This window comes from Stigmatopora argus, chromosome 7, assembly GCF_051989625.1.
Source record: "Stigmatopora argus isolate UIUO_Sarg chromosome 7, RoL_Sarg_1.0, whole genome shotgun sequence".
NCBI lineage: Eukaryota > Metazoa > Chordata > Actinopteri > Syngnathiformes > Syngnathidae > Stigmatopora > Stigmatopora argus.
This window is the reverse complement of record NC_135393.1, coordinates 19,156,678-19,171,573: the sequence shown is the minus strand read 5'-3', so window position 1 is coordinate 19,171,573 and position 14,896 is coordinate 19,156,678. Positions and strand designations below refer to the sequence as shown.

At 26.3% G+C, this 14,896-nt stretch overlaps 1 protein-coding gene across 1 annotated transcript in view; it reads right to left on the bottom strand.

Annotated features, from left to right (window-relative positions):
• Positions 1 to 14,896, bottom strand: part of LOC144077046 (PDZ and LIM domain protein 3-like) — a 21,956-nt gene extending 7,060 nt beyond the window's left edge. Inside the window, exons 1-2 of the mRNA XM_077604491.1 lie at positions 14,027 to 14,896; positions 12,474 to 12,625 (exon numbers count right to left, since the gene is read on the bottom strand). Coding sequence (XP_077460617.1) covers positions 12,474 to 12,625; positions 14,027 to 14,320 — 446 coding nt within the window. The 5' untranslated portion in view covers positions 14,321 to 14,896. The remainder of the gene's footprint in view (positions 1 to 12,473; positions 12,626 to 14,026) is intronic.

Genomic DNA, 14,896 nt, shown 5'->3' with positions numbered 1-14,896 from the left:
TATACTATGTCGTTTATTTTAATAAAAATGCCTTACTATACTATGTCATTTTTTAAATAAAAAATGCCTTACTATACTATATCGTTTTTTTAATAAAAAAGCCTTACTATACTATGTCGTTTTTTAATAAAAAATGGCTTACTATACTATGTCGTTTTTTAAAATAAAAAATGCCTTACTATACTATGTCGTTTTTTTAATAAAAAAGCCTTACTATACTATGTCATTTATTTTAATAAAAATGCCTTACTATACTGTCATTTTTTAAATAAAAAATGCCTTACTATACTATGTCGTTTTTTTAATAAAAAAAGCCTTACTATACTATGTCGTTTTTTAAAATAAAAAATGCCTTACTATACTATGTCGTTTTTTTAATAAAAAAGCCTTACTATACTATGTCGTTTTTTTAATAAAAAAGCCTTACTATACTATGTCGTTTTTTAATAAAAAATGGCTTACTATACTATGTCGTTTTTTAAAATAAAAAATGCCTTACTATACTATGTCATTTTTTTAATAAAAAAGCCTTACTATACTATGTCGTTTTTTAATAAAAAATGGCTTACTATACTATGTCGTTTTTTAAAATAAAAAATGCCTTACTATACTATGTCGTTTTTTTAATAAAAAAGCCTTACTATACTATGTCATTTATTTTAATAAAAATGCCTTACTATACTATGTCATTTTTTAAATAAAAAATGCCTTACTATACTATGTCGTTTTTTTAATAAAAAAAGCCTTACTATACTATGTCGTTTTTTAAAATAAAAAATGCCTTACTATACTATGTCGTTTTTTTAATAAAAAAGCCTTACTATACTATGTCGTTTATTTTAATAAAAATGCCTTACTATACTATGTCATTTTTTAAATAAAAAATGCCTTACTATACTATGTCGTTTTTTTAATAAAAAAGCCTTACTATACTATGTCGTTTTTAATAAAAAATGGCTTACTATACTATGTCGTTTTTTAAAATAAAAAATGCCTTACTATACTATGTCGTTTTTTTAATAAAAATGCCTTACTATACTATGTCATTTTTTAAATAAAAAATGCCTTACTATACTATGTCGTTTTTTTAATAAAAAAGCCTTACTATACTATGTCGTTTTTTAATAAAAAATGGCTTACTATACTATGTCGTTTTTTAAAATAAAAAATGCCTTACTATACTATGTCGTTTTTTTAATAAAAAAGCCTTACTATACTATGTCGTTTTTTTAATAAAAAAGCCTTACTATACTATGTCGTTTTTTAATAAAAAATGGCTTACTATACTATGTCGTTTTTTAAAATAAAAAATGCCTTACTATACTATGTCATTTTTTTAATAAAAAAGCCTTACTATACTATGTCGTTTTTTAATAAAAAATGGCTTACTATACTATGTCGTTTTTTAAAATAAAAAATGCCTTACTATACTATGTCGTTTTTTTAATAAAAAAGCCTTACTATACTATGTCATTTATTTTAATAAAAATGCCTTACTATACTATGTCATTTTTTAAATAAAAAATGCCTTACTATACTATGTCGTTTTTTTAATAAAAAAAGCCTTACTATACTATGTCGTTTTTTAAAATAAAAAATGCCTTACTATACTATGTCGTTTTTTTAATAAAAAAGCCTTACTATACTATGTCGTTTATTTTAATAAAAATGCCTTACTATACTATGTCATTTTTTAAATAAAAAATGCCTTACTATACTATGTCGTTTTTTTAATAAAAAAGCCTTACTATACTATGTCGTTTTTAATAAAAAATGGCTTACTATACTATGTCGTTTTTTAAAATAAAAAATGCCTTACTATACTATGTCGTTTTTTTAATAAAAATGCCTTACTATACTATGTCATTTTTTAAATAAAAAATGCCTTACTATACTATGTCGTTTTTTTAATAAAAAAGCCTTACTATACTATGTCGTTTTTTAATAAAAAATGGCTTACTATACTATGTCGTTTTTTAAAATAAAAAATGCCTTACTATACTATGTCGTTTTTTTAATAAAAAAGCCTTACTATACTATGTCATTTATTTTAATAAAAATGCCTTACTATACTATGTCATTTTTTAAATAAAAAATGCCTTACTATACTGTCATTTTTTAAATAAAAAATGCCTTACTATACTATGTCGTTTTTTTAATAAAAAATGGCTTACTATACTATGTCGTTTTTTAAAATAAAAAATGCCTTACTATACTATGTCGTTTTTTTAATAAAAAAGCCTTACTATACTATGTCATTTATTTTAATAAAAATGCCTTACTATACTATGTCATTTTTTAAATAAAAAATGCCTTACTATACTATGTCGTTTTTTTAATAAAAAAAGCCTTACTATACTATGTCGTTTTTTTAAATAAAAAATGCCTTACTATACTATGTCGTTTTTTTAATAAAAAAGCCTTACTATACTATGTCATTTATTTTAATAAAAATGCCTTACTATACTATGTCATTTTTTAAATAAAAAATGCCTTACTATACTATGTCGTTTTTTTAATAAAAAATGGCTTACTATACTATGTAGTTTTTTAAAATAAAAAATGCCTTACTATACTATGTCGTTTTTTTAATAAAAAAAGCCTTACTATACTATGTCGTTTTTAATAAAAAATGGCTTACTATACTATGTCGTTTTTTTAAAATAAAAAATGCCTTACTATACTATGTCGTTTTTTTAAAATAAAAAAGCCTTACTATACTATGTCATTTATTTTAATAAAAATGCCTTACTATACTATGTCATTTTTTAAATAAAAAATGCCTTACTATACTATGTCGTTTTTTTAATAAAAAATGCCTTACTATACTATGTCGTTTTTTTAATAAAAAAGCCTTACTATACTATGTCGTTTTTTAATAAAAAATGGCTTACTATACTATGTCGTTTTTTAAAATAAAAAATGCCTTACTATACTATGTCGTTTTTTTAATAAAAAAGCCTTACTATACTATGTCATTTATTTTAATAAAAATGCCTTACTATACTATGTCATTTTTTAAATAAAAAATGCCTTACTATACTATGTCATTTTTTAAATAAAAAATGCCTTACTATACTATGTCGTTTTTTTTAATAAAAAATGGCTTACTATACTATGTCGTTTTTTAAAATTAAAAATGCCTTACTATACTATGTCGTTTTTTTAATAAAAAAGCCTTACTATACTATGTCATTTATTTTAATAAAAATGCCTTACTATACTATGTCATTTTTTAAATAAAAAATGCCTTACTATACTATGTCGTTTTTTTAATAAAAAAAGCCTTACTATACTATGTCGTTTTTTAAAATAAAAAATGCCTTACTATACTATGTCGTTTTTTTAATAAAAAAGCCTTACTATACTATGTCATTTATTTTAATAAAAATGCCTTACTATACTATGTCATTTTTTAAATAAAAAATGCCTTACTATACTATGTCGTTTTTTTAATAAAAAATGGCTTACTATACTATGTAGTTTTTTAAAATAAAAAATGCCTTACTATACTATGTCGTTTTTTTAATAAAAAAAGCCTTACTATACTATGTCGTTTTTAATAAAAAATGGCTTACTATACTATGTCGTTTTTTAAAATAAAAAATGCCTTACTATACTATGTCGTTTTTTTAAAATAAAAAAGCCTTACTATACTATGTCATTTATTTTAATAAAAATGCCTTACTATACTATGTCATTTTTTAAATAAAAAATGCCTTACTATACTATGTCGTTTTTTTAATAAAAAATGGCTTACTATACTATGTAGTTTTTTAAAATAAAAAATGCCTTACTATACTATGTCGTTTTTTTAATAAAAAAAGCCTTACTATACTATGTCGTTTTTAATAAAAAATGGCTTACTATACTATGTCGTTTTTTAAAATAAAAAATGCCTTACTATACTATGTCGTTTTTTTAAAATAAAAAAGCCTTACTATACTATGTCATTTATTTTAATAAAAATGCCTTACTATACTATGTCATTTTTTAAATAAAAAATGCCTTACTATACTATGTCGTTTTTTTAATAAAAAAAGCCTTACTATACTATGTCGTTTTTTAAAATAAAAAAATGCCTTACTATACTATGTCGTTTATTTTAATAAAAATGCCTTACTATACTATGTCATTTTTTAAATAAAAAATGCCTTACTATACTATGTCATTTTTTAAATAAAAAATGCCTTACTATACTATGTCGTTTTTTTAATAAAAAAGCCTTACTATACTATGTCGTTTTTTAATAAAAAATGGCTTACTATACTATGTCGTTTTTTAAAATAAAAAAGCCTTACTATACTATGTCGTTTTTAATAAAAAATGGCTTACTATACTATGTCGTTTTTTTAATAAAAAAGCCTTACTATACTATGTCGTTTTTAATAAAAAATGGCTGACTATACTATGTCGTTTTTTAAAATAAAAAATGCCTTACTATACTATGTCGTTTTTTTAAAATAAAAAAGCCTTACTATACTATGTCATTTATTTTAATAAAAATGCCTTACTATACTATGTCATTTTTTAAATAAAAAATGCCTTACTATACTATGTCGTTTTTTTAATAAAAAAAGCCTTACTATACTATGTCGTTTTTTAAAATAAAAAATGCCTTACTATACTATGTCGTTTTTTTAATAAAAAAGCCTTACTATACTATGTCATTTATTTTAATAAAAATGCCTTACTATACTATGTCATTTTTTAAATAAAAAATGCCTTACTATACTATGTCGTTTTTTAAATAAAAAAAGCCTTACTATACTATGTCGTTTTTTAAAATAAAAAATGCCTTACTATACTATGTCGTTTTTTTTAATAAAAAAGCCTTACTATACTATGTCATTTATTTTAATAAAAATGCCTTACTATACTATGTCATTTTTTAAATAAAAAATGCCTTACTATACTATGTCGTTTTTTTAATAAAAAATGGCTTACTATACTATGTCGTTTTTTAATAAAAAATGGCTTACTATACTATGTCGTTTTTTAAAATAAAAAAGCCTTACTATACTATGTCGTTTTTAATAAAAAATGGCTTACTATACTATGTCGTTTTTTTAATAAAAAAGCCTTACTATACTATGTCGTTTTTAATAAAAAATGGCTTACTATACTATGTCGTTTTTTAAAATAAAAAATGCCTTACTATACTATGTCGTTTTTTTAATAAAAAAGCCTTACTATACTATGTCATTTATTTTAATAAAAATGCCTTACTATACTATGTCGTTTTTTTAATAAAAAAGCCTTACTATACTATGTCGTTTTTTAAATAAAAAAGCCTTACTATACTATGTCATTTTTTAAATAAAAAATGCCTTACTATACTATGTCGTTTTTTTAATAAAAAAAGCCTTACTATACTATGTTGTTTTTTAATAAAAAATGGCTTACTATACTATGTCGTTTTTTAAAATAAAAAATGCCTTACTATACTATGTCGTTTTTTTAATAAAAAAGCCTTACTATACTATGTCGTTTTTTAATAAAAAAGCCTTACTATACTATGTCATTTATTTTAATAAAAATGCCTTACTATACTATGTCATTTTTTAAATAAAAAATGCCTTACTATACTATGTCGTTTTTTTAATAAAAAAAGCCTTACTATACTATGTCGTTTTTTAAAATAAAAAATGCCTTACTATACTATGTCGTTTTCTAATAAAAAAGCCTTACTATACTATGTCATTTATTTTAATAAAAATGCCTTACTATACTATGTCATTTTTTAAATAAAAAATGCCTTACTATACTATGTCGTTTTTTTAATAAAAAAAGCCTTACTATACTATGTCGTTTTTTAAAATAAAAAATGCCTTACTATACTATGTCGTTTTTTTAATAAAAAAGCCTTACTATACTTTGTCATTTATTTTAATAAAAATGCCTTACTATACTATGTCATTTTTTAAATAAAAAATGCCTTACTATACTATGTCGTTTTTTTAATAAAAAATGGCTTATTATACTATGTAGTTTTTTAAAATAAAAAATGCCTTACTATACTATGTCGTTTTTTTAATAAAAAAAGCCTTACTATACTATGTCGTTTTTAATAAAAAATGGCTTACTGTACTATGTCATTTTTTAAAATAAAAAATGCCTTACTATACTATGTCGTTTTTTTAAAATAAAAAAGCCTTACTATACTATGTCATTTATTTTAATAAAAATGCCTTACTATACTATGTCATTTTTTAAATAAAAAATGCCTTACTATACTATGTCGTTTTTTTAATAAAAAAAGCCTTACTATACTATGTCGTTTTTTAAAATAAAAAATGCCTTACTATACTATGTCGTTTTTTTAATAAAAAAGCCTTACTATACTATGTCGTTTATTTTAATAAAAATGCCTTACTATACTATGTCATTTTTTAAATAAAAAATGCCTTACTATACTATGTCGTTTTTTTAATAAAAAAGCCTTACTATACTATGTCGTTTTTTAATAAAAAATGGCTTACTATACTATGTCGTTTTTTAAAATAAAAAATGCCTTACTATACTATGTAGTTTTTTTAATAAAAAAGCCTTACTATACTATGTCATTTATTTTAATAAAAATGCCTTACTATACTATGTCATTTTTTAAATAAAAAATGCCTTACTATACTATGTCATTTTTTAAATAAAAAATGCCTTACTATACTATGTCGTTTTTTTAATAAAAAAGCCTTACTATACTATGTCGTTTTTTAATAAAAAATGGCTTACTATACTATGTCGTTTTTTAAAATAAAAAAGCCTTACTATACTATGTCGTTTTTAATAAAAAATGGCTTACTATACTATGTCGTTTTTTTAATAAAAAAGCCTTACTATACTATGTCATTTTTAATAAAAAATGGCTTACTATACTATGTCGTTTTTTAAAATAAAAAATGCCTTACTATACTATGTCGTTTTTTTAATAAAAAAGCCTTACTATACTATGTCATTTATTTTAATAAAAATGCCTTACTATACTATGTCGTTTTTTTAATAAAAAAAGCCTTACTATACTATGTCGTTCTTTAATAAAAAAAGCCTTACTATACTATGTCGTTTTTTAATAAAAAATAGCTTACTATACTATGTCGTTTTTTAATAAAAAATAGCTTACTATACTAAGTCGTTTTTTAAAATAAAAAATGCCTTACTATACTATGTCGTTTTTTAATAAAAAATAGCTTACTATACTATGTCGTTTTTTAAAATAAAAAATGCCTTACTATACTATGTCGTTTTTTTTAATAAAAAAGCCTTACTATACTATGTCATTTATTTTAATAAAAATGCCTTACTATACTATGTCATTTTTTAAAATAAAAAATGCCTTACTATACTATGTCGTTTTTTTAATAAAAAAGCCTTACTATACTATGTCATTTATTTTAATAAAAATGCCTTACTATACTATGTCATTTTTTAAATAAAAAATGCCTTACTATACTATGTCATTTTTTAAATAAAAAATGCCTTACTATACTATGTCGTTTTTTTAATAAAAAAGCCTTACTATACTATGTCGTTTTTTAATAAAAAATGGCTTACTATACTATGTCGTTTTTTAAAATAAAAAAGCCTTACTATACTATGTCGTTTTTAATAAAAAATGCCTTACTATACTATGTCGTTTTTTTAATAAAAAAGCCTTACTATACTATGTCGTTTTTTTAATAAAAAAGCCTTACTATACTATGTCGTTTATTTTAATAAAAATGCCTTACTATACTATGTCATTTTTTAAATAAAAAATGCCTTACTATACTATGTCATTTTTTAAATAAAAAATGCCTTACTATACTATGTCGTTTTTTTAATAAAAAATGGCTTACTATACTATGTCGTTTTTTAAAATAAAAAATGCCTTACTATACTATGTCGTTTTTTTAATAAAAAAGCCTTACTATACTATGTCGTTTTTTAATAAAAAATGGCTTACTATACTATGTCGTTTTTTAAAATAAAAAAGCCTTACTATACTATGTCGTTTTTAATAAAAAATGGCTTACTATACTATGTCGTTTTTTTAATAAAAAAGCCTTACTATACTATGTCGTTTTTAATAAAAAATGGCTTACTATACTATGTCGTTTTTTAAAATAAAAAATGCCTTACTATACTATGTCGTTTTTTTAAAATAAAAAAGCCTTACTATACTATGTCATTTATTTTAATAAAAATGCCTTACTATACTATGTCATTTTTTAAATAAAAATTGCCTTACTATACTATGTCGTTTTTTTAATAAAAAAAGCCTTACTATACTATGTCGTTTTTTAAAATAAAAAATGCCTCACTATACTATGTCGTTTTTTTAATAAAAAAGCCTTACTATACTATGTCGTTTATTTTAATAAAAATGCCTTACTATACTATGTCATTTTTTAAATAAAAAATGCCTTACTATACTATGTCATTTTTTAAATAAAAAATGCCTTACTATACTATGTCGTTTTTTTAATAAAAAAGCCTTACTATACTATGTCGTTTTTTAATAAAAAATGGCTTACTATACTATGTCGTTTTTTAAAATAAAAAAGCCTTACTATACTATGTCGTTTTTAATAAAAAATGGCTTACTATACTATGTCGTTTTTTTAATAAAAAAGCCTTACTATACTATGTCGTTTTTAATAAAAAATGGCTTACTCTACTATGTCGTTTTTTAAAATAAAAAATGCCTTACTATACTATGTCGTTTTTTTAAAATAAAAAAGCCTTACTATACTATGTCATTTATTTTAATAAAAATGCCTTACTATACTATGTCATTTTTTAAATAAAAAATGCCTTACTATACTATGTCGTTTTTTTAATAAAAAAAGCCTTACTATACTATGTCGTTTTTTTAAAATAAAAAATGCCTTACTATACTATGTCGTTTTTTTAATAAAAAAGCCTTACTATACTATGTCGTTTATTTTAATAAAAATGCCTTATTATACTATGTCATTTTTTAAATAAAAAATGCCTTACTATACTATGTCATTTTTTAAATAAAAAATGCCTTACTATACTATGTCGTTTTTTTAATAAAAAAGCCTTACTATACTATGTCGTTTTTTAATAAAAAATGGCTTACTATACTATGTCGTTTTTTAAAATAAAAAAGCCTTACTATACTATGTCGTTTTTAATAAAAAATGGCTTACTATACTATGTCGTTTTTTTAATAAAAAAGCCTTACTATACTATGCCGTTTTTAATAAAAAATGGCTTACTATACGATGTCGTTTTTTAAAATAAAAAATGCCTTACTATACTATGTCGTTTTTTTAATAAAAAAGCCTTACTATACTATGTCATTTATTTTAATAAAAATGCCTTACTATACTATGTCGTTTTTTTAATAAAAAAGCCTTACTATACTATGTCGTTTTTTTAATAAAAAAGCCTTACTATACTATGTCGTTTTTTAATAAAAAAGCCTTACTATACTATGTCATTTATTTTAATAAAAAATGCCTTACTATACTATGTCGTTTTTTTAATAAAAAAGCCTTACTATACTATGTCGTTTTTTTAATAAAAAAGCCTTACTATACTATGTCATTTATTTTAATAAAAATGCCTTACTATACTATGTCATTTTTTAAATAAAAAATGCCTTACTATACTATGTCGTTTTTTTAATAAAAAAGCCTTACTATACTATGTCGTTTTTTAATAAAAAATGGCTTACTATACTATGTCGTTTTTTAAAATAAAAAAGCCTTACTATACTATGTCGTTTTTAATAAAAAATGGCTTACTATACTATGTCGTTTTTTTAATAAAAAAGCCTTACTATACTATGTCGTTTTTAATAAAAAATGGCTTACTATACTATGTCGTTTTTTAAAATAAAAAATGCCTTACTATACTATGTCGTTTTTTTAATAAAAAAGCCTTACTATACTATGTCATTTATTTTAATAAAAATGCCTTACTATACTATGTCGTTTTTTTAATAAAAAAGCCTTACTATACTATGTCGTTTTTTTAATAAAAAAGCCTTACTATACTATGTCATTTATTTTAATAAAAATGCCTTACTATACTATGTCATTTTTTAAATAAAAAATGCCTTACTATACTATGTCGTTTTTTTAATAAAAAAAGCCTTACTATACTATGTCGTTTTTTAATAAAAAATGGCTTACTATACTATGTCGTTTTTTAAAATAAAAAATGCCTTACTATACTATGTCGTTTTTTTAATAAAAAAGCCTTACTATACTATGTCGTTTTTTAATAAAAAAGCCTTACTATACTATGTCATTTATTTTAATAAAAATGCCTTACTATACTATGTCATTTTTTAAATAAAAAATGCCTTACTATACTATGTCGTTTTTTTAATAAAAAAAGCCTTACTATACTATGTCGTTTTTTAAAATAAAAAATGCCTTACTATACTATGTCGTTTTTTTAATAAAAAAGCCTTACTATACTATGTCATTTATTTTAATAAAAATGCCTTACTATACTATGTCATTTTTTAAATAAAAAATGCCTTACTATACTATGTCGTTTTTTAAATAAAAAATGGCTTACTATACTATGTAGTTTTTTAAAATAAAAAATGCCTTACTATACTATGTCGTTTTTTTAATAAAAAAGCCTTACTATACTATGTCGTTTTTAATAAAAAATGTCTTACTGTACTATGTCGTTTTTTAAAATAAAAAATGCCTTACTATACTATGTCGTTTTTTTAAAATAAAAAAGCCTTACTATACTATGTCATTTATTTTAATAAAAATGCCTTACTATACTATGTCATTTTTTAAATAAAAAATGCCTTACTATACTATGTCGTTTTTTTAATAAAAAAAGCCTTACTATACTATGTCGTTTTTTAAAATAAAAAATGCCTTACTATACTATGTCATTTTTTAAATAAAAAATGCCTTACTATACTATGTCGTTTTTTTAATAAAAAAGCCTTACTATACTATGTCGTTTTTTAATAAAAAATGGCTTACTATACTATGTCGTTTTTTAAAATAAAAAAGCCTTACTATACTATGTCGTTTTTTAAAATAAAAAATGCCTTACTATACTATGTCGTTTTTTTAAAATAAAAAAGCCTTACTATACTATGTCATTTATTTTAATAAAAATGCCTTACTATACTATGTCATTTTTTAAATAAAAAATGCCTTACTATACTATGTCGTTTTTTTAATAAAAAAAGCCTTACTATACTATGTCGTTTTTTAAAATAAAAAATGCCTTACTATACTATGTCATTTTTTAAATAAAAAATGCCTTACTATACTATGTCGTTTTTTTAATAAAAAAGCCTTACTATACTATGTCGTTTTTTAATAAAAAATGGCTTACTATACTATGTCGTTTTTTAAAATAAAAAAGCCTTACTATACTATGTCGTTTTTAATAAAAAATGGCTTACTATACTATGTCGTTTTTTTAATAAAAAATGGCTTACTATACTATGTAGTTTTTTAAAATAAAAAATGGCTTACTATACTATGTCGTTTTTTAAAATAAAAAATGCCTTACTATACTATGTCGTTTTTTTAATAAAAAAGCCTTACTATACTATGTCATTTATTTTAATAAAAATGCCTTACTATACTATGTCGTTTTTTTAATAAAAAAAGCCTTACTATACTATGTCGTTTTTTAATAAAAAAAAGCCTTACTATACTATGTCGTTTTTTAATAAAAAATAGCTTACTACACTATGTCGTTTTTTAATAAAAAATAGCTTACTATACTAAGTCGTTTTTTAAAATAAAAAATGCCTTACTATACTATGTCGTTTTTTAATAAAAAATAGCTTACTATACTATGTCGTTTTTTAAAATAAAAAATGCCTTACTATACTATGTTGTTTTTTTTAATAAAAAAGCCTTACTATACTATGTCATTTATTTTAATAAAAATGCCTTACTATACTATGTCATTTTTTAAAATAAAAAATGCCTTACTATACTATGTCTTTTTTTAATAAAAAAGCCTTACTATACTATGTCGTTTTTTAATAAATAATTCCTTACTATACTATCGTTTTTTACAAAAAAAAGCCTTACTATACTATGTCGTTTTTTTAATAAAAAAGCCTTACTATACTATGTCGTTTTTTTAATAAAAAAGCATTACTATACTATGTCGTTTTTTTTTTTGAAAAAAAAAGCCTTACTATATAGTATGTCGTTTAAAAAAATAAAATAAGCCTTACTATATACTATGTCGTTTTATTTTGGAAAAAAGTCTTACTATATACTATGTCGTTGTTTTTTTTAAATAAGCCTTACTATACTATGTTGTTTTTTTAAAGAATAAAGCCTTACTATACTGTGTCATTTTTTTAAAGAAAAAAGCCTTACTTTACTATGTCGATTTTTCTGAAAAAAAGCCTTACCATACGTGGTCATTTTCCAAAGTCCTAGCGAACGTGTGGCTATCGTGGGCTAAAGTAAGAGCGGAGACACGTTTTGGGATGGCGACCTTTGACCTACCTTCGGAGCGCGAGGGTCAGCTGCTGTCCGGCCTCTTTGATGTGGTTCTGGGCGTGGCAGTGCATCATGCCTTCCGACGGGGCGCCCTGGATGGCCACGACCAGGTCGCCGGGGCGCACGTCGGCCAGGGCCGCCTTTCCGCCGGGCGTCACCTGCCGCAGACAGACCTCATGGTTAGCGGCAACCAACGGCGACAAAGCGCCATCTTGTAAACGGAGGAGACGGACGGAGGCGGCAAAAGGTCGCCGGGTCCCGACCTTACAAAACGCGCCCACGTGAGGTCACCGGACCACAAATAAGTCATCGCGCAAAGCGATGCTTCCCGCGTATCATCGGCACGCCACGGCTAAATCCCAATTTGTCCCCCGGCCCTTTTTTTGGGCCCACCCGCACGCTTGTAAAGCACCGAAATAGGCGTCGGTAGGCGCCTCCCGACATTTGAAGAGTGACGCCATGGCCGGAACATGACAAGCATTTGGTGGCGATGGGATGGACTAATCCATCAACAGTGGTGGCGGCGGTCCTGCTTATTTTTAGAATGGACATCAGGAACAACTGGAGCGCCCATTTCAAGGCCGGCGGCGGCGGCGTTGGGGTCGGCTCGGCTCGGCTGGGTTCGCCAGGCCTGGTCTGGCCTGTCCTCTGCTTCCTTTTTAGGACAGGAACATCACCCCCTGCTCTCCAAGAGAACGCCAAGAGAATGTAAACACAACAGATGGTTGACATTGTTTTGCACTCACTCACTGCCAGCGGAACCAAATTGTACACGTTTTCCTCCCCGTCAACGTCCAATCCAATTAAACTGGGAAAAACCTTCACATTTTCTTAGAATGGGGAGAAATGAAGCCTATATAACAGGGGTCGGGAACCTTTTTGATGGAAAGAGTCATAAACAATTCCTATTTTTTAAATGTTAATCCTTGAGAGCCATGCTCCGTCCGAATTTAAAAGTCAACATACGTAAAAATGTGTGCCTTTTTTAGTCGCTTCACCACTTTTAGAGTACAAAAAGTCTCTGAATTATTTTGACAACATTGTTACGTTGTTGCTAATCAATGAGTATCAATGAGAAAATCCATGCAAAAGAGTGTAATGGAAAAAAAAATGATTATAAGGCACTGGGGTAGTCTCAGTGCCATAATAGCAACGTAACGCTCCTATTCCTGCGCTTTCTCAACAGCAGTTTCCATAGTTTACCTCACAGGTTAGTGGAGAGCCATATACACCCATCAAAAGAGCCATATGTGGCTCCCAAGCCATAGGTTCCCTACCCCTGCTATATAAAGTCATTAAAAACTAACAGCAATTGCCACAAAATGAGCAGGAAGGAAGTGACCTGAAATTGTCCAATCAAAAATGAGCAGGAAGTGAAAAAGGCCCAAAAGGTCAAAAAAATCAACAGGAAATGACCCAAAGTGATCAGGAAGTGACCCCAAATCAACAGGAAATGAGGCAAAATCAATGGGAAGTGACATAGAAATGGCCCTAAAATCAACATAAAGTGAGTGAAAAATGAATTTAACAGCAGTTATTATAAAAAGATAATAACTCACCCTGGAGATGGTCAGCGGCTGGTTGAAGTCTTTCCCCCCCACCAGGCGGAAGCCCCAGGGGGCCGGCCCGTTCAGGACCACCGTAAATGACATGACGCTGCGAGGGGGACTCTGGTCCTGGACTCCGGCGCCCTCGGTAAAGAGGTAAAGAGAAAGAAAGAGAGAGATAGAGAGAGGGGAGAGAAAGAAGAGGGGAGAGAGCCCGCCCCCGGATGGAGACGCCATTGGTCTGTTTTGGTCGGGACCGGCTTGTGGTCCCACGGATGGCGCTCTCCTTTTTTGGTCTCGGAACATTTGGGAAGGACAGTTGAGCCCCCAAAGGGAGGCGCGATAACCATCCGTCCTTTTCCTTTTGACGGGCCCTGTGTTTACTTTTCGATTTGCTTTGCCTTTATATCTTGATTTCTTTCATTTCTTTTGATATTTTTACACACAAATACTTAAGAAGTGTAAATATCACAAACTTGTGTTCTTTTGGAAAAGTCATTGGATGACATTATCATTAACACACCACATGATAGGGCGGGTAAGTGGATAGCGCGTCGGCCTCACGGCTCTAGGGTCGAGGGTTCAAATCCAGGTCAGGCCACCTGTGTGGAGTTCTCTGCGTGGGTTTTCTCCGGGTACTCCGGTCTCCTCCCACATTCCCAAGACATGCATGCTAGGCTAACTGTATGCTAAGTCGTCTCTAGGTGCGAGTGAGAGTGAATGGTTGTCCGTCTCCTCGTGCCCTGTGATTGGCTGGACACCCATTGAGGGTGTTATCTCCGCTTTGGACCCTAAGTCAGCTGGGATAGGCTCCAGCACCCTAGTGAGGATAAAGCAGTTCAGAAAATGAGATGAGGCAACACTATTTCACTTAATGTATTG